This window comes from Phodopus roborovskii, unplaced genomic scaffold (assembly GCF_943737965.1).
Source record: "Phodopus roborovskii unplaced genomic scaffold, PHOROB, whole genome shotgun sequence".
Lineage (NCBI taxonomy): Eukaryota > Metazoa > Chordata > Mammalia > Rodentia > Cricetidae > Phodopus > Phodopus roborovskii.
This window is the reverse complement of record NW_026126486.1, coordinates 1,165,291-1,184,674: the sequence shown is the minus strand read 5'-3', so window position 1 is coordinate 1,184,674 and position 19,384 is coordinate 1,165,291. Positions and strand designations below refer to the sequence as shown.

At 43.3% G+C, this 19,384-nt stretch overlaps 1 protein-coding gene and 1 long non-coding RNA gene across 2 annotated transcripts in view; both read left to right on the top strand.

Annotated features, from left to right (window-relative positions):
* Positions 1-2,121, top strand: part of LOC127229978 (uncharacterized) — a 29,761-nt gene extending 27,640 nt beyond the window's left edge. The window contains exon 3 of the long non-coding RNA XR_007835159.1: positions 2,046-2,121. This is a non-coding gene — a long non-coding RNA (uncharacterized LOC127229978). The remainder of the gene's footprint in view (positions 1-2,045) is intronic.
* A 118-nt stretch (positions 2,122-2,239) lies between these two features.
* Positions 2,240-18,039, top strand: LOC127229989 (nuclear receptor coactivator 5-like). Its single transcript, XM_051195100.1, has 6 exons — positions 2,240-2,397; positions 6,002-6,201; positions 10,529-10,792; positions 12,593-12,784; positions 15,046-15,177; positions 17,713-18,039. Exons 1-6 carry the CDS (start codon positions 2,240-2,242, stop codon positions 17,769-17,771), a joined length of 1,005 nt encoding a protein of 334 aa, XP_051051057.1. The 3' UTR covers positions 17,772-18,039.
* The last annotated feature ends 1,345 nt before the right edge of the window (positions 18,040-19,384 follow it).

The following is a 19,384-nucleotide window of genomic DNA, read 5'->3' as shown; positions in this document are numbered from 1 at the left end:
ATGAACTTTGACAAGGCCTCCCTTCTGCCTCCATTAGAGATGAGTTTTGTGACATATTAAATTAATAATTCAAAATTGAAAATGCAGAAGCACTTGGAAATGTGGAATTCAGGAGTGGCTGTTAATAGGGGTTAGTTTCTCTCAGGCACCATTTCCTGAGAGAGACCTAGAATGCCTTCCTTGTTAGGTTACTTTCTGAAGGAGAGGGTGTCTGGCCTGATGTAGGAGCCTAGAGGCGGAAGTGAATAATAATGGTCAGCTTCCCTTGAGAGCTTACTCTGCCTCAGGCACCGTTCTCTGGCCTTTGCCATATCAGCTCTTGGAGTCACCGACAGGCACCGTTAATAGTTTCCATTGTAGAAGGAGGAACTTAGCTGGGTGTGTAGGCGCGCACCTCTAGCCCCAGTCCATAGGGCATGAAGGCAGATCTGTTCAGGCCATCCATCCTGAGTTAGAGACCAGTGTAAGACCCTTCCTCAAAACAAACTGAACAACCAGCCAAACGGAAGTGAGGGACCTGAGACGCCTGAGGATAAACTCTTTCTGCTAGAAAGTCAAGCGGTGGGGCCATGGCAGTTGCACACATCTTCTACTGCTTGCCCTAGACTGCCCAGGTGTCGGCAGCACCTTCTAGGACACCTAGCAACCAATCCCCTCTACTTCCTTGGTTGGGGAGGCAAAGGAATTGACTTTCTACTTTATGATTAGAAGGCATATAGGGCCATGGGTGTAACTCTGGTAGAGTGCTTGTCTGGTATGCATGGGGCCCTGGGTTTGGCACTGCCTCTCCCAAGCAGGAAGGAACAAAGGGAAGAAGGAAACAGAAAAGGAGAGGGAGAGGGACTATAGTGACTGAGGGAAAGCTAGCAAGAGCGAATGTGGCCAGGGCTAAAGAAAGCTGGTAACTTGGGATAACTGGATTCAGTGCAGCAGGTGAGGATGAGGGAATACTGGGTGGCGTGCAGGGTCCTCCAGTCAGTAGGACGAGTCTCAGGCTCGGGCAAACATTTCAGTTCTGTCTACTGTGAGAGTCGATGAGAAGAACCTAGCCCGAAACCTAAGAGGAGAAGCTGTGGGAATGATGCTTGTTGGCAGTGCACTGAGCAGTCAGTTTGACAGAGTGTATGTAGCCAGTGCTGTTCTGCCATGTGCGTGAGGCCTCTTGTGGGAGTGCAGCTAATTGCTGCCTGCTGAGACTTCTCTCCCTGGCAGGACATTCCTTGTGGACAAAAACATTGCTATCTAGATACTGGGGAGCTGCAATAAAAGTGTCTGATTTAGGGTACAGAGTGCATCTAATTCCCCATTTCCTCTGTTAAATCACAGCGAACGGGAGCACTTTGGATGGTTAATAGATTAGCCAGCATCTGTGCACTATTTTCACGCCTTTAACAAGGGAACATAACTTGCTCAAGGGAGCTGAGGAGTACTTAGGAGTGTGGGAACAAAGCTCAAGGAGTCATATTTGCCTGTATTTAACAAAGACCCTTACAAGTATAGAAGTGAACACCTTTTATCACAGATGAACATTTTTATAAAAAAAACATTTCCTTTCCTACAGTCTGAATGCTGTAAGCATGAGTCAGTGTGATTTTTCTTGTGATTTGCATCTTACTTAACAAGGATAGTGACTCCATTTAGCACTTTTTATTGTGGCAGTTGAGAAGAAATGAATTGAGAAATGGCAGAAACTCTTAGACTCAACATAATACTCTAAAATGAGGACAGATTATTGGGTAGCTTTTTGTGTGTGTATGGGGGGGAGGGCGGGGGCTGAGACAGGGTTTCTCTGTAGCTTTGGAGCCTGTCCTGGAACTTACTCTGTAGACCAGGCTGGCCTTGAATTCACAGAGATACTCTTGCCTCTGCCTCCCGAGTACTGAGATTAAAGGCATGTGTCACCACTGGCATTGGGTAACATTTCTAAGTAGTCGCCGTCTTGGGTGACTACAGCTTGCAGTCTGGGTTGGTTTTTTGTGTTGTGGGGGCGTGTTCAGAGCGAAAACATCTCTGCACAATTTGAGAAAATATTTTCATACTCCCAGCAGTACAGAAGAGTTACGGGGGAATGTGGTTGGTTATTCAAAGAGGAATGAAGATAACATTGAGCGATGGCAGGACTCTCAGCTAGGTAAGAATTCTTTCTGTCCAGACTGTTTACGGTGTGCTGACTGTTGCAGAAGTACTGTGCTTTACTTTTGTAAGGCCGCCCTGCAGCCTCCAAGGTGGAGATTTGATCATGCGGAAGCCCCAGTGCACCTGTTTTTCAGATCTCGCCAATGGCAGGGTTGCTCAGAGAGAAGCGCTTTTCCAGCACTTCTGCCGGGCGCTGCAGAAAGCGTGGGATCGAGAGAAACCTTCGGATTGCGTCATTGTCTCTATGGACACAAACCAGAGGTGACTTTATGTCTTTTTAGCTTACCAAATGAGAGTGTGTACACATTATGATTTAAGTGTGCAATCTTGGGCACATAACATACTGGGAGTCAGCATTAGGGACAGTCTCTTAAAATTGTCAAAATGTCACTGCTGGCCTAACTAATTAGAAGTAGGGGCATTATTTCTAGACTCATGTCTTACTTAGATTTTCTTTATTGCTTGCAACCCTCCCCCCTCCTCTTTTAGGCTGAGTGCATCTCATGCATAGGGACTTTTCTGTGCTGTTTTAAAATTGCTTCTGTCCACTATCTTAGTGATTTCATGAGGAGTGCCAGCCGTGCCTCTTGCTTATGTCTGTTTCTATAGCGTTTGGCAGGGCCTGGTGGGTAGACAAATGGTTGGCTAGAGGGCTATACACTTGTTGCAGTACCACTCACTGCATGATACTAAGGATCACACAATGAACAGGATTCTACTATATGATACCAGCCGTATGTAAAACATGACTCTATTAAGGCAGTGGTGAGCTTTCACATATTTCTTTTTTTAGTTTTTTGAGACTTGGTCTGGGTGTATAGCTCCACTGACCTGAAAGTTGCTATGTAAACCAGGTTAATATGGGAGGCAAAGATCTGCCTGCTTCTGCCTCCCAGGTGCTAGGATTAGTTAGGGTCATGTACCAACATACCCTGTCGTTGTTGCTGGTCTTCCTCTTCCTCATTCTTTCTTTTTTTAATCTGCAATCTTACAGCAACTCAGAATTTTTATTCGCTATTCAAAAGCAAAATTACAACTCCATTTCATTTGTAGGTTGTTGAGGTTAGACCTTGGGAGACAGTGTGCTAGAAGAAGTGAGGTCATTCACAGCGTGGGAGAGGGCCATTCCTTTTACAGTTCAATGATGAATTTCTCTTTAATTGAAAGATGTCCAGAAATGTCCTGGATTAATTTGATCATGTAGTAATTTAAACAGATTTCAAGCCTAGAGGTGGAGAAGACTCAGCATGTGTAGGAGATTTGCTGCCTCACCATTTAGCAGTTTTGCCACAAGATTGCTTTGGCCTGATCACTGCATTAATCTTTGGCTAAATTAGCTTCTCCCCCTTCCTCCCCAAAGGCAAGGTCTCAGTGTGTAGCCCGGGCTGGCTGTGAACTTGTGGCAACCCTCCTGCCTTAATCTCCCAAGTACTAGTCACAAGTGAGCTTCAGTGCCTAGGTTAGATTAAGTTAGCCTGGCTTTCCATTTTCCTCTCTCTTTAAATATTTATTTTTTTATTCTGTATAATGTTTTGCCTGCACACCAAAAGAGGGCACCAGATCTCATTATAGATGGCTGTGAGCCACCATGTGGTTGCTGGGAATAGAACTCAGCACCTCTGGGAGAGGAGCCAGTCATCTCTCTAGCCCCACCCAACCCCCACCCACCCAACATGGTCTTATATAGCTTACACAGACCTCAAACTTATTATCTAGGTGAAAATGCCCTTGAACTTGTACCTCTACCTCCCAAGTGGGATTATAAACATGGGGCATAAACTCCCCATGTGGTGCTGAAGATTCAGGGCTTTCTGTATGCCAGGCCAGTTCTTTGCCGCCTGAGCTACTGCCCAGCCCTTAGATTAGCTTTCTTAGTGTTCGTAGCAAGTATCACATATCTGACTTGGATCATCTTGTATTTCATTTAGAACTGTGGCTGACTCCAGCTGCTTGTTGGACTAAACATGATCCTGATGCTCTGGCTATCTTCCCATCAGCAGAGCAGGGCAGCCGGCACTAATTGAGGGCAGTCTTGTAGTGAAGACTGTCTGAGACTGCAATTCTTCTCTCCATCTAGAGTGGCATTAGAAGCTACTCCTCACATGTTGACTAGTTCCTGCCTGGTGTTCTGTGGCCTGGCAGTTAGCCATGGATCGGGAAACTGGAATGGATACAGCCAAGAGTTATGTCAGCCACAGTGTGTCTGCAGCTGCTGGTGCCCTGTAAGCAAGGCATGCTGTTTGCTCTTTTGTCGCTCTGATGGCAGTAAGGTTTATAGTGATACCTTAGTTAGTTGATTCATCTCTTTATTCTGCAAAACACTAATTTCCAGTTCATGTCATCTAATAATCTTTAGTTCTGTAAAACATGCATTTGACTGACTTGTTACATCTAAAGCTCTGAGCACAGGAATCTAAGTATAATTCAGTAACAATGTCTATTTGTGAGAGGTGCTGTTTAATAGGATAAACATACACATAACAGCTAGAAGAGCAGAAGTAGGGCTGAGGGTACAGCTCAGTTATAAGAGTGATTCTTCCTTGAGCACACTCTTACAAGCCCGGTACTTGGAAATGGGGACAGGAGTGCCAGAATTGTGAGATTGTCCTTGGCTACACAGTGAGTTCTACAGTCTGCACTACGTGAGATTGTCGTAAAAGAGAGTGATCTAATCTACTAAGGGCTTATCCCACCAGAAGCTGAATATTCATACAAGGAAGAGTGGGTTACCATAGTTTAGAGATTAGCTAAAGGGACCGCAGAGAGTAATGCCACTTATTTTGAGCCCCAGGACTAACGTGAGCAACAAACAGAAAGACAGAGGGATCTTAGAAGAAAAGGGGAGAGTCCGTCATTCAGGGATGATGAATGAGTTTGGCAAGTGAATGGGACGTTTGAAGGTTAGTATGTGTAGAGCCTGTTTAGATGGGTTGAAGTAATGTCTTTTATTTACTACTTTTTTTTTTTTTTTTTTTTTTTTTTTTTTTTTGTTTTTTCTTGCTAGAACTGAGAACACCAGGTAAGGAGTTAAGGTTGTAGAGCAGGACTTTGCAGGTTTTTAAGTAATTATGAGGTAAGAATGACCATATCAGCTCAGGGAGAGGATTGGGGAGATTGGGGAGCTGAGGAAGCAGGACATGTAATCACTTGGGGTTTTTGGTCCAGCGCTGGTTAGTGAGTGGTGAATGCTGTCTCCAGAGTCACTCATCCTCTCCGTAGGGAAGAGCCCTCCTGATGGAAGCGACATGGTCAGGGCCTCTCTTAGCCAACTGAGATGAAGACGGCCCTGTTCTTCAGAGTAGTCTTCTTACCTGTTCTTTTTGTTTTTCCAGACAGGGTTTCTCTGTATACAGTCCTGGCTGCCCTGGAACTCACTCTGTAGACTAGGCTGGCCTCAAACTCACAGATCCGCCTACCTCTGCCTCTGGAGTGCTAGGATTAAAGACAACGCACGTGCGCCATGACAACCCAGCAAATGCTTCCATTTTTAAAAAGGCTACTCATGCTTACTCAGCGCAAGCCAGTATGCCAAACAAAAGCACAGCCTCTATTGTCTGTTTTGTTCTGAGTCAGGGTTTCACGATGTAGTCCTGACTGCCCTGTGTAGGTCAATATGTAGACCAGGCTGGCCTTTACTAAATACTCATAGTCAATCTTACAGAGGATTTTACAGTTTCACAAAAGATTCTACTTCACTAACATAAATAAAATAAAAACATTGTCTTACTGCTTACTGTTTGCATGCTTAAATGTGTAGTGGTGATATGGGCTTTTTTCTTCTATTAAACCTGTGTTTTATTTATTTGTGTGTGTGTGTGTGTGTGTGTGTGTGTGTGTGTGTGTGTGTGTGTGTGTGTGTGTTAAGGGATTATGTGACAGCCATAGGCCGCCGTCTGCAGGACCGTGGTCTTATAGTGGAAACAATTCACCTTGCCTCCGAATCGGACCTCACTCGCGCCCTGCAGGATGTTAAAGATGACGGTTCCCCCTTTTGTATTCTTGTGGAGCAGTCTAATGTGAAATATTCCTCTTGTACCGTAATCATGCTTCATGAATCCATCAAAAGTAAGTGTGGGTCCTAAAAGTCTCTCTGGAGACAACCCTGCTTTAGACACGAGTGCCTCTTCTTTTTGTGCTAGCATACTTTGAAGGTTCATGTTTGTAGCTGAGCTGCTTTTAGTTGAGGAAGAAAGTACTTTTTCTGTGTATCGCTAAAAACTGAAACCTAAATCGCCTTTACTGCATCTGTGTAAGGATCACACAGCCAGATATGGTGGGCTTCCACATTTAGTTCCAGAACTTGAGAGGCAGAGGCAGAAGGACGGGTCACTTGAGCCCAGGGGTCTGGGTTATGCAGACCCTGTCTCAAACACAAAAGACCCTAAAATATCCCATCAATGATGTTATATAGTAGATTGCCATCTGTAGAGGTTTTGGCACTAGCTTTTATATTCTTGATGGTTAAGTCTCACAGACTCTCTTTTCTCAAGGATTCTCTTAAACTTTATATTAATCTACTTCCCCTCACTGTGGGGGTAGGGGTGGGGGGTGGGTGATCCAGTTTCTTATTTTTCCATCTGAGTTCATATAGAGCCATGGTACAGGGTCCTGCTGAGGCTGCCCATCATGGCAGTGGTGTCAGAGGACGATGCTTGTCTGGACCATTAGAGTGAAAGACAAGAGCGAGGGGCCAGACCAAGTGTGCCTTTCCAGAGTGTACTCTGGTGACCTGACTCTTTCCTCCTGGACCCTGCTGCTCGACAGTGGCTGGAGACCAAACCTTTAACACTCGGGCCTTTGTGGGTATGGACCCAAACTCTTTCTTATTTTTTAAAATATGCTTTTTTTCTGCTTTCTCATCCGTTTCTTTGTTCTAACATTCACGAGAAAACATGAAAATTAACACACACACACTCTTTTTTTGTTTGATTTTGAGACAGGGTTTCACTGTGTAGTCTTGAGTAAAACAGAACTCATTCTATAGACCAGGCTGGCCTTGAATTTAGAGATCTACCTCCCAAGTGCTGTCTACCACCACTGTCCAGTGAAAATGATCCCTTTCTGCTCCCTGATTGTACAAGCTTAGGCACATGTACACATCCATGCACATCCTCCATCTTCTCCACTGTGGGCAAATGTGCCTTTCCTGTTCCTGTCTTGACCCTGTCCTCTGCAGTTGGAGGCTGAAAATGACATGTTTCCTCCTGGACACAGGGAGAGCCTCATGGGAGTTTCCTCCATACCCCGCCTCTCTCTCACCCAGACCTGCTGAGTTTTCTAGTCCTCTTTCAGAAGTCCATGCACCATTCTGTTCAGTCTAAAGGCATTAAGTGTCTCTTGTATCCCAGGCTCTGTATTTCTGGCTTCATTCTTGGCCCTGGTTAGCAGTAGTAGTTGAGCATGCTCCTCCTGCAGACTCTGGATCACCCAGCAGTAGTCAGAAGGTCTTGCTCTTGAACAGAGCCCATGGAACATTAGTAGTAGCTAGAGTTAATTCATCCCCATAACTTTGAGACTTGGTAGAGAAGTGAATATAGGGTTAATGTTCTAAATTCAGCTGTCACGTAGGCTCTGAAGGGAGAAACATGATAAGCTCTTGTGTCTGACGTGGGAAGACTGGGCTTTTTAATTAGGAGCATGGCATCTCTTTTGCCTGCCTACCTGCCACCTTTTGTTCAGTGCTACACTTGAGAATGTTAAATTATGGTTTGTACTTAGTAGTTTAGGAGGCAAAAATCAGTTACTTTACACGTAAGTTCTAGAAATGTAAAAGAACACACTCTTCCAATAATTACAAATCCCACTCTCCTGGGAAAAGTTTAATTTGAACCAGTTGTGAAAAGGACTAATTATGTTTCATTACTTAAATGTTGACATCATGCAAGATCATTTAGGAAGTTATCACAAAATAGGTAAAATATTTGTTGAGTGTTAATTTAAAAAAAAAATTATTACCCCAGGCAGTAGTGGCACATGCCTTTAATCCCAGCATTTGGGAGGCAGAGGCAGGAAGATCCCTGTGAGTTCTAGGCCAGAGTGATCTACAGAGCGAGTTCCAGGACAGCCAAGGATACAAAGAGAAACCCTGTCTCAGAGAAAAACAAAAACAATAATCACCATTACTTCAAAAAGCATTTTATCTACTTTCAGTGTGTTTTGAAATCAGGAGGTGATTTATTTATGTTTTCTTTATGTTCAGAATAATGTTAACGTGAACATTTATTTGTCATCCCTAAATTATTAAATTCAGATCATAAGCAAAGAGAGCCTTGTTTTCTCTGATGAGCTGTGTTTTATTAAAAGTAAAACTAGTTGCAACTGTTCTCTTTCAGAATTCTTTATAGCAAGTGTGTGGCTTCTGTGCCAAGACAAGTATTTAAAATTAGCCACACTATGAAGTTTAAAGCCTGAAGGCTAACATGTAATATAGTCGTACTACTTCCTAAATGTAACCTTAATAAACATAATGTAAGATTTAGCCAAATATGATCATAGCTCCTGCAGCTCTGGAGAACCCTGGCATGGAATTTGTTCAAAACACAGTGATACATGGTAGACCAGACAGGGTAGGGCTCATCTAAGAGGCAGCTGTCATGAAGTTATCTTCCCCAGATAGACCTGGAAGAGACTGGAATACATCTGTGTATCGCCTACAGCCAGGAAGGCATGGGGAAGCTACTTTTAGGTCTAGAATATGTTTTCTGTACAGTATTTCTTTCCTAAAGTATTCCTGACCATACCCACAATCTCACAGGGCTTTGCCAGAGATTGCAAGACCATTGAGGGTGTGGGTTACTCCTCACATGGCTGCATCAGCCTAGAAGCCCTATGTGCCTGTGGTCAGGTATTCGATTAGAAATGAACTCTTGAAGGATGTAGCAAAGACTAGCAGTTCCTTACCATCTGTAACCCTTCTCGACTCCCATAGCTGTCCTTTCTGGCCTAATCCCGCCCATCTCTTCTGGGTATCTTCTTCCTCTTAGGGCATCCTGATGCTGTAGTCCAACATAGCAACTTCACCTTTCAGCTTCTCATTCCTTGTCCTGTCGTCTTTCATTATTGTGTGTCATTGTAAAGTGGTAGGTTTCATAGTGACGTTGTTCAAGTCTATTACATACTTTGGCCACGTTCACTCCCCAAGGTCCACTTGTTTCTGGGTTTTGCTTGTTTGAGATACAGTCTAGTATACTCCACCCTGGCATCAGATTTGCTAAGTAGACTAGGATGATGTTGAATTTATCTTTGCCTCTGAAGCTCTGAGATTATACATGTGGTATCACATTTGACTTTTGTTTCTATTTTTTGATGTGACAATTTGGTCTTTTAAAAACTGGGTTTCTTTTCTTTAAGACTTTCTGGGCTTGGGAAATTTCTCAATAGGTGAAAGTGCTTGCTATATTTCTGATGACCTGAGTTTGATGCCTGGAACCCATAAAAAAGTCAGATGTTGTAACACACATCTATAACCCAGTACTTTTTATGGCAAGGTGAGAGGTAAAGAGAATTACCCAGAAGTTTTGTGGGCCAGCTAGCTTGGAGTATACAGTATGTAGTGATGGAAGTGAGACCCTGCCTCAAAACAAAGTAGAAGAGGGGCCACATGGATGCCATGCCTATGCACTTGTGCTCCTGAACACTCTCTTGCTCTCTTTCTAACTCACTCTCACACATAGATATACATTATGTAAATAATTAAAATTGGTTTTATTGACACTTATCCCATATATTTCTATAGCTGTTATAATTAATATATTTAGTTAAAAAATTTTGGGGGGGGGTCAGGGTTGATCTCTGTCAGGGACCGCTTTGTGGACTCGAATGACCCTTTTACAGGGGTTGCCTAAAACCCATCAGAAAACACAGATATTTACATTATGATTCATGAACAGTAGCAAAATTGCAATTATGAGGTAACAATGAAAATAATTTTATGAGGAACTGTATTGAAGTGTCACTGTATTAGGAAAGTTGAGAACCACTGCTCTATGTGACTTTGACTGTCGTAGACCAGGCTGGCTCCTCTCAAAGGTCTTGTCTCCCAAGTGCTAAAATTAAAAGCATGTACCACTATGCCTAGCCTTTATATAATCTTTCAATAAGAAATGTCTATTTTGAAATCAAATAGAGCACCTGCTGTGGAGGGTACTAGTCATTCTATTTAAAATCACATATGTATCAAAGACCAAGACAGTTTGTACAACTTGCAGGTGGGCTGGCTGTTGTCTGACTTGTCTTTTCTTGTTTTTTTTATTTTATAAAGATTTCTTTAAAATAAAGAGTGAGAGAGAGAGAGAGAGAGAGAGAGAGAGAGAGAGAGAGAGAGAGAGAGAGGGAGAGAGAGAGAGAGGGAGAGAGACCCCTGTATGATAAAGCAGCTTGTTCTTCTCTCTAGTACATCGGCATATGCCCCTGGAGGATGCACTGGTTCTGGTGGCTAAAGAATTGAAGAGACTTTTCATCAGACAAAGCGTTGGAATTTCTCAGAGGGCTATTGAGCTGGTAGATGACTTCCTGGCCCGTGAGCACCTGGCCAGTTACTCTGTTCCATCCAGCATTTGTCATCTTCTTTTCCTGTTGAGTGAGGGGAAGCATTTGTACAGTGATGAGCTGGGCCTGATCATGGACTACTTAACAATCAGGAAAGAGCAACTGCAAGGTACATGACATTGTCCCTTCCCTTCTGAGTTCTGGACTCTTGGTACAGCTTTTTCCTATAAATCCATGTGTGTGGAAGAGAGAGAAGTGTGTGTGTGTGTGTGTGTGTGTGTGTGTGTGTGTGTGTGTGTGTGTGATACAAAAGGAACTAGTCTTCATGGGTTTTACACTTAAGTTTCTAACCTTTGTAGACTAAAATGTTTCTTTTGAGGTTAAAGTTTCTTTTGAATCAGATGTTTAAAACTATGTTTATGGTAAATTCTTTTTACATTTATTCTTGTTAAATGTATGTGCAGGTGTGGATCAGAAGACATCTTGTGGGATTGTTTTTTGTTTTTGTTTTTTACCATGTGGATCCAAGAATTGCCTCTTGTAGAGCAGGTCTTAAATCCAATTATCAAGCGGTTAGTTACCCTATAACCTTCAAGCCACTCTAATAGCATGGGTGAGCACTTCTTGCCTGGCTGGTCAGTATCACAGTCTGCAGGATCCACGGTTGGGTAAGACTATTGATGGCTTTATCCCACCAGCCTCTAGCTCTGTGGAATCTAGCCATCAGGGGGGAAGCATCCAGCTCTGTACTAGCTTCTTTTCTCTGCATCCTGCAACATACAACACAGTGTATGTCTACAGCAATAGAACCGTAACTGCCAGGCAGCCAAGAGAAGCTGCAGTGTCTTGTATTCCTTTGGAAGCTCCCTAACCAATAGCACATAGGGAGGTATCCTACACCTAGCAATGGGACTTCTGTTTCGTAACTGGTAGCTTAAGGGAGCAGCATTACCCAACCATTGAGGGCACGTCCATTCAGACTTTTAAGAAGTAATTTATTTGTTATATGCACGGGCATGGTGTGTGGAGAGAGGGCATGAGTATGCCAAGCATTCAGCGGAAGGAAGCAAACAATTTTGTGGAGTTGGCTCTCTCCTTCCATATTTTATGGACTCCAGGGATTAACTCAGGCTTTTACAGCAAGTGTTTTATCCACTGAGTCATCTTGATAGCCCTTCTCTTTTTTTCTTTAAGTTAGCTTTACAATGTAATAGGTTTCCAGACAGCTTTTACATATATCCCCTCACCTCCATCCCGTTTAAACCCCTCATCCCCAGCCATTCCCTTTCTACCTCCATATCCTATGTTGAACCAGATTTGCAGTAAGTAGAACGATCTCTGTGTGTACATAGTTCCTCCCTCCTGGCTCTGGGCTTCATCTTTTGTTAACACCGATAAGCTTACAACAATGGTATAAAGCATAAAGATGAATATGGTTCCTAGTCTTGAGGATTTTACAGAGCATTTCATTTATGAGCTCGAACTGGCACTTGGAAGGCAGAGGCAGGTAGATCTCTGAGTTTGAGACCAACCTGGTCTTTGGAGTGAGTTCTAGGACAGCCAGGGTGACACGGAGAACCCAATAAATAAATGAATAAGTAGTAACTTTCTTGTTAGCTTCTTTTGAGTGAAATGTGTGAGACAAAACTAATAACCACTTGTCCCTTCCAGGGAAAAGTAGCTGCTGTGCTGCACACCTGGGGTGTATCATGGTTTTAATGACTCATTCATCTGACAAGAGTGTGCTTAGTTTTATATACTTATTATTCTTACTTTCTCAGGGTGGGTGGAACTTATAAAGTTAAAACATGACAGTTCTGTTTCTTTTTATTATAGGACTTTCTAAATCAGTAAGAAGAAAGAAGGCTTTCTTGAGTACGCAGAAGTGAAACTTTCTTGAATAGTCCGAAAGGCTCACTGGCCTGGACTGCAGGCTCCCGCTAACTATTGGTTCTTTTTACTTTTCCAGGATGCGAGGCTCCGGATCCATCAGCCAGCAGCATGCCTGCCTCATTTCAGGGCAGGATCACCCCCATTGTGAGCAAGCCTCCTCCTCTGCTGCCAGCTTCTGGCCCCCGGCCCTTACTGGATATTGCTCTTCCGCGCTCTATCAAGCCGCTGGTTGGAGACAGGCAGGAAGTTGGCCTGCTCACTGCACCAGGTCAGTGCTTGTCGGCCATGCAGAGCACATCTCTAGCAGTGTCTCTTCCCCTTGGGGACCAGATGATGTGCTTTGGATTTCCTCCTGGAAGAGACCCAGAAACTTGAAGAGATCCTTCTGCTGAGCTTTATGACTAGGGCTAGAGCTTTTTGAACTGGGTTCTCATAATTTCTACCCTAAATTCTAATGTTTTGAGACTTTTATTTCTGAAGGCCGGCAGTCTTCTAAAGTTTCATTACTCTAGCTTTTATTCTTTTTTTAGTTTTATCAATTTTACTTGTATGTGAGTATTTTGCCTGCATGTATGTATGTGCACCATGTGCGAGCCTGGTGCCCACTGAGGTTTTAGAAGAAGGCGTCAGATCTCCTGGAACTGGAGTTACTGACGGTCATGAGACACCATATGTGTGCTGGGAACCAACGCTGAGTCTGTTGTGAGAGCAACAAGTCTTCTTAACCACTGAGCCATCTCTTCAACCTCACTGTCCCCTTTCTCTGTGTGACAGGATCTGTCTCAGGTTAGTTTAATACTAGAGACTTGAAAGCTTTCATGACTAACCTCAGTCCTGACTGGATCCTGTTGCTCGGAATGGTTCTCAGATCCATCCATCTCTTCTCCCTGGGAAGAGGCCTGACTGAAGTCTAAGCACATACATTCAGACATCAAGTCAGGCCTGGCTGGCTTTGAGCACCAACTCTGTGCACCTCTGAGGAGCCTCTCTGCCAGTGGCTGAGCCTTTTCTGTCCCAAGAGCAGGAAGTTTATCCGTGTTAGGTCCACAGAGCTCTCCTGGGACCTCACCTCCCTAACCCTGACCTTCCGTCTTTCCTATTCTTCCCTGGTACTTGAATTGAGATTGGGGAGGAATGGTTGCTAAAAGCACATTTTCAATTTACCACATTAAAAAAGAACTTGCCAGTGGGGTCTCAATTAAAAACATGACTTTTTTTTTTTTTTTTTTAAAGTTTGAAAAAAATTAAAAGTATTTGTATGGGTGTTTTGCCTTTATGTATATCATGTCATATCTGGTACCCAGGAAGTCTGGAAGAGAGTGTACAGTCTTCTGGGAATGAGTTTTCAGATGGTTGTGAGCCACCTTGTTGGTACTGGGACTTGAACCTGGGTCTTCTGGAAGATAACCAGTGTGTTCTTAACCACTGAACCATTCTTCAGTCCCCCAAAATGACTTTTCACTTGGTCTTTCAAGTTAAATTTATAGTCAGGAATGCTTCCGATCCCTTCCCACTGCTGGGGTGCAACTCAGGGTCTCAGAAGTGCTCTAAGCAAGTGCTCTGCCCCTCAGCTGCATCCCTAGCTTTGGGGACATGTTTGTGCATAAAAGTCAGATGTGTTTTTCTTTTTTCCTTCTTTCTTTCTTTTTTTTTTTTTTTTTTTTTTTGAGACAGGGTTTTTCGGTGTAGCCCTGGCTGTCCTGGATGGAACTCACTCAGACCAGGCTAGTCTTGAACTCAGAGATCCATCTGCCTCTGCCTTACGTGTGCTGGAATTAAAGGCGTGAGCCACCATATGCTGCAGAGTACATATATGTATATATGCATATATATATGAAACATTTACTTACTTGTTTATTGGTTTTTCAAGATAATGTTTCTCTGTAACAGCCCTAGTTTACCTGGAGCTAGGTCTGTAGACCATGCTGGTCTCAAACTCACAGAGATCCACCCGCCTCTGCCTCCTGAGTGCTGGGATTAAAGGCATGCTCCACTACTGCCCGGTTTATTTATTTCAAGAATGCTTTGTAGGAAGAGGAGGATGAGAGTCCCAGAGAATTCAGATAAACTGGAATTAGGATAGGATTTTCACACTTCCTTTTGAAGGTTTGTTTGGTAGATATTTAGGATTTGGGGACAAGAAGCAAAATTTGGGATGTATGTATGTATATATTTGAATAGTGGTTTAGATATTAAAACTGCTGGGCCAGGTGACAGAAGGCAAGCCTAGATTACATAATCAGGTCTTGTCTTCAAACAAAAAACAAAACAAAACAAAACAAAACAAATCACACAAATTAAGGGTTGGGAAAGATATCCTTAACCTGAAGGCCATCCCCAGACATGGGACCTGATTGAATGCTGGTCTTCAGTTTGCCTAGCCCTAGATGGCACCACTAAAATACTATCCTATTCTGAGAAGTTGGAACCTGGTGTGAGTTCACAGTGCTCTCAATTAGGCTCTTTCTAAGGATTAAAGGAAGTCACTCAGTTCCTTCCTGTTTATGCTTTGGTTTTCATTCTCTGCAGGGCTGGTCAACCCCAAAGGTCTGTTTCCTCCTCCCTTGCTTCAGGTAGGCCCATCTAAGAGGCCTGCTCCCTTAGGGTTCCCCTCCGCCGTGCCTGTCAAAAGACCACTACCTCAGAAGAAGCAGTTGCCAGGTGAGTTGAGTGGCGTTCTCACTAGTACTGCCCAGCAGACCTTTCTGTGCTGATGGACACCTTCTGTGGCCACACTGTTACCGAAGTCTCATTTACCATGTGCCTGTTGGGTAGGTGAATGTGGCTACTGTGACTGAGTATGTAACCTTTTTTGTGTTTTGAAGCAGTCTCTGTAACATAGCCCTGGCTGTTCTGGAATGCACTCTGTAGTCCTGGAAGAACCACCTGCCCTGCCTCCCAAGTTCTGGGATTGAAGGTGTGTGTCACCACATCTGGCATGAGCAAGCACTTTTTTTTCTTTTTCTTTTTTAATTTAATTTTATTTATTTATTTATTTTTTTGAGACAGGGTTTCTCTGTATTGCTTTGGAGCTTGTCCTGGAACTCTCTCTGTAGACTAGGCTAGCCTCTAACTCACAGAGATCCTCCTGCCTCTGCCTCCCGAGTGCTTGGACTAAAGGCATGTGCCACCAATGCCTGGCCGAGTAAGCAAATTTTTAATTCCATTTAATTTAAATTGTTTATATGACCATCGACTATACTGATGAGACTACAGTGAGCAGCCCAACTCTGGACCAGTGAGGGCATCAGAAAGCTATGATATGTTTTTTACTAATGTAAACCTGATTTCTTAGTCCTTTGGACTCTACTTTTTGTTGTTGTTTTTCGAGACGGGGTTTCTCTATGTTGCCTGTTGATCAGGCTGGTCTCAAACTCACAGATCTGCCTGCTTCTGCCTCTCCAGTGCTGGGATTAAAGGTGGGCACCCTTTAATAAGTTTCACATATACATAGGAAATGTTTCTTCCATAAATGGGCATCATTGTTAATTGCTATAAGATGGATGGTAACTTTAGGAAAAATATGTACATGAGTGTGTTATTAAATTTCCTGTTAGATGCTCATGTCTGCCTCAATTGCTTAAGCTTAAAGCTTGCTTGCTTCTGGCTAAAATGGTAGTTACTAAAAACCAAAGAAGTGCTAATAACACACCAATACTACTGTCCGTTGATTTATCCAGATGAACCAGGAGAGGTAGGCCAATAATGCTGTCAGTCAACTGTGGGTCTTGAATCTTTAAACACCTATGCAGATTCTGTTGGAATCAAAGGAGCAGGAGGAAGGCAGGCCTGCTCTGCTGTAGAGAGGTGCTGCTGCGGTTGTGATGTACACATTTATAAAATGATGAAGGTGTGGAACAAGCTTTGCCTGTGACTCTACCTCTTGCTCCTCAGATAATATGACTGGTTTTGACATGTCTGTTTGGCAGGGTGGAGTGGTGGGACTTCTTTGGGGGAAGTTTAAAGAACTTTTAATTGCCCCTAAGTTGGCCCTCTATGGCTTCTGAAGGCTTTTTTAGTCCCCAGACAGCAAAACTGATGATTGTGGGAAAGTTTTTTAAAAAGCGTAAAAAGCAGCTGGGGATATAGGTCAGTTGGCATAGGTGCTTGCCTTAGAATGTGTGAAGCCCTGCATCCAATGCCCAGCACCGTGTGAGCCAGGTATGGCAGGTCAGGAGTTTAAGGGCCAAGCTGAGAATATGTCTCAGAACACACATGTGGGCCTGGGAGATAGTTCAGTGAGTAAAACCAGCTACATACATGTGGCGAGTCCAAATTTGATTCCTGGAATGCACATTAAAAAGCTGGATGTAGTAGTACCCATCTTTCATCCAGTTCCTAAGTTGTGCACGCATGCACACATGCGTACACACTTACATGCACTCACGTACACACATGCACTCACGTACACACATGCACTCATGTGCGCACACACACACCATGCACTCACACACACTGAATTAAAGTATGAGAGTATCTACAAAAGGGAAGCAGCAAGCATGTTGGTACAAAGTAAAGCAATAACTATTAGGACACGTCAAATCCCTGTTGGGTACCAGACATGGATATGCAATCTAGGTTTTTTGGGGTTTTGTTGCTGTTGTTGTTGTTGTTTAATTAAAATATTTTTTCTGTTTAAATTGTATATGTGTGAGTGTTTTGCGTCCATGTATGAATGAGCACATGTGTGCCTGGTGCTTGAGGAAGTCAGAAGAGGGCACTGGATCCTGTGGGACTATAGTTATAGATGGTTGTATGCCACCATGTGGGTAATAGAGAGATTGGACCTGGAGTCCCTGCAGGAGCAGCAAGTGCTCTTAATGGCTGGGCTCTGGTATAGCCACCTGTCCTTACTCCCACAGAACTGTAAAAAGTCAAAGGGAAGAGTGAGCATGATTAGCATGGATCTGGGTACACCCAGGAGGTAGTCAGGAATTGGGGAGCCTGGTGGGAAGGGGCATCCTTACCTTTGGGGGAACCTAAGGGTCTTACATGTGACTGCCTAGAGATAGGGGTTGGGAAGCTGCTTCATGCTACCCTTCAGTAAGATGAAGGTTATCACCAGGATTTAGGGAGCTAATAAGGACACTTCAGTCTGTTGGAGAATTACACAGATAGGTTTGGTCCTGATGTGACTGGACCTTGGAACAGGCTACTAGGATGGCAAATGATACTGCTTTATTCCTCCTTTTGTAGTTCTTATGAAGTCAATGCCACCCAAGCGGGCACTCCAACCCATGTCCTTACGGAACTAAGGGATGTACTGAGGAGTCTGAAGAATGAGGTGTCTGCTTGTGGCCCAGAGGGCAGCTTTACATCTTCCAAGAATCAAGGTCCCTGCTTGGCTGCAGCACTGCTGTCCAAGCCCTGAACACAACTGTGGCTTTCTTTGACATATAGTCCTATGGAGACTTTCTCATCTATACAGTAATCTTTTGTTTTGTTTGTTTTTGGGTTTTTTTTTGTTTTGTTTCTCAAGACAGGGTTTTTCTGTGTTGCTTTGGAGCCTGTACTGGAATTCACTTTGTAGATCAGGCTGGTCTCAAACTCACAGAGATCCACCTACCTCTGCCTCTTGAGTGCTGGGTTTAAAGGTGGGTGACACCACCTCCTGGCTATACAGTATTTTTATGTCAAATACAAATAGTTGTACAAGGTCATTGATTGTTGTATTGAGCCCTGAAGTTATTCAGTTATGTTAAAATACAATAAAGTGTCTGACTTTTGCATAATGCTTGCTTGCCTTGATGCTTCTGTTAAAAACTTTATTTGGTCTAATTTTAGATCTACAGGAGATTTGCAAAGATGATACAAAACAGTTTCCTCATGCATCTGTCTCAGTAGCGTCATACATGACCATGATGCACTTGTAAAGCCTAATGCCTTAATGTATCAGAGTAACGTTAACTATATATTAAAGACTTTATTTGGGTTTCACCAATTTTCTCACCCATGTCATTTTTCTGTTCCAGAGTCCTAGTCTGATAGCCATAATACTAACTATGAAGAGTTAATCTAATTAACCTTAGTCAGTGAAAAACCAGGAGTCAGTTATCAGGGTAAAAACCTGGAAGATCAGCCAGGCCATGGTGGCACACGCCTTTAATCTCAACACTTGGGAAGCAGAGGCAGGTGGATCTCCATAAGTTCAAAGCCAGCCTGGTCTACAGAGTGAGTTCCAGGACAGTCAGGGCTACACAGAGAGACCCTGTGTCAAAAAACAAACAATAAGAAAACACCTGGAAGATAGAGAACCAGGAGCAGCCACCAGTTGTTTCCTACCTGTTTCCTTCCTCCATCCAGAAAGTCCAAGATCCTGTCTCCACCCCACTTTGTCACTTTCTGTCTGTTCTTCTCCAGTTCTGGAATTAAAGGCATGAGCCACTATGATTAACTAGTGACTAGCTCCACTCTCTGACCACCAGGCAAGCTTTATTTGTTAGAACATGCACAAAATATCACACAACACATCTGTGTTCTTTTTCATTTTAATATGTTCCTTTCTTTCACTAGGAATGTTTTTCTTTTTAGTATAAAGACATTTGCATAAGAAGTCCTGTAGCTGGACAGATGGCTCAGTGGTTATGAACACTTGTCTTTCAGAGGGCCTGGGCATGGTTCCTAGCATTCACATGGTGGCTCCAGTTCCAGGAGATCTGACGTTTTCTGATCTCTGTGGGTGTCAGGCATGTACATGGTGCACATACATACAAGTAATACACTAATACACAAAATTAAATCTAAAAAATTTTGAAAATGAAAAAGTATTGTAAACATCCCTATACTCTTTTGCTCTGCTATGAAGGTAAATTGTATAGTCACCACACCACCTGTAAATATCTTTGCATGTATTTCCCCAAAATAGGGG

Excerpts from the sequence above, each read along its gene's own strand:
- LOC127229989 (XM_051195100.1), top strand. The coding sequence starts at position 2,240 with ATGCGGAAGCCCCAGTGCACCTGTTTTTCAGATCTCGCCAATGGCAGG. Across the intron at positions 2,398-6,001 it reads TCTATGGACACAAACCAGAG|GGATTATGTGACAGCCATAG; the intron begins GTGACTTTATGT and ends GTGTGTGTTAAG. Across the intron at positions 10,793-12,592 it reads CAGGAAAGAGCAACTGCAAG|GATGCGAGGCTCCGGATCCA; the intron begins GTACATGACATT and ends TTACTTTTCCAG.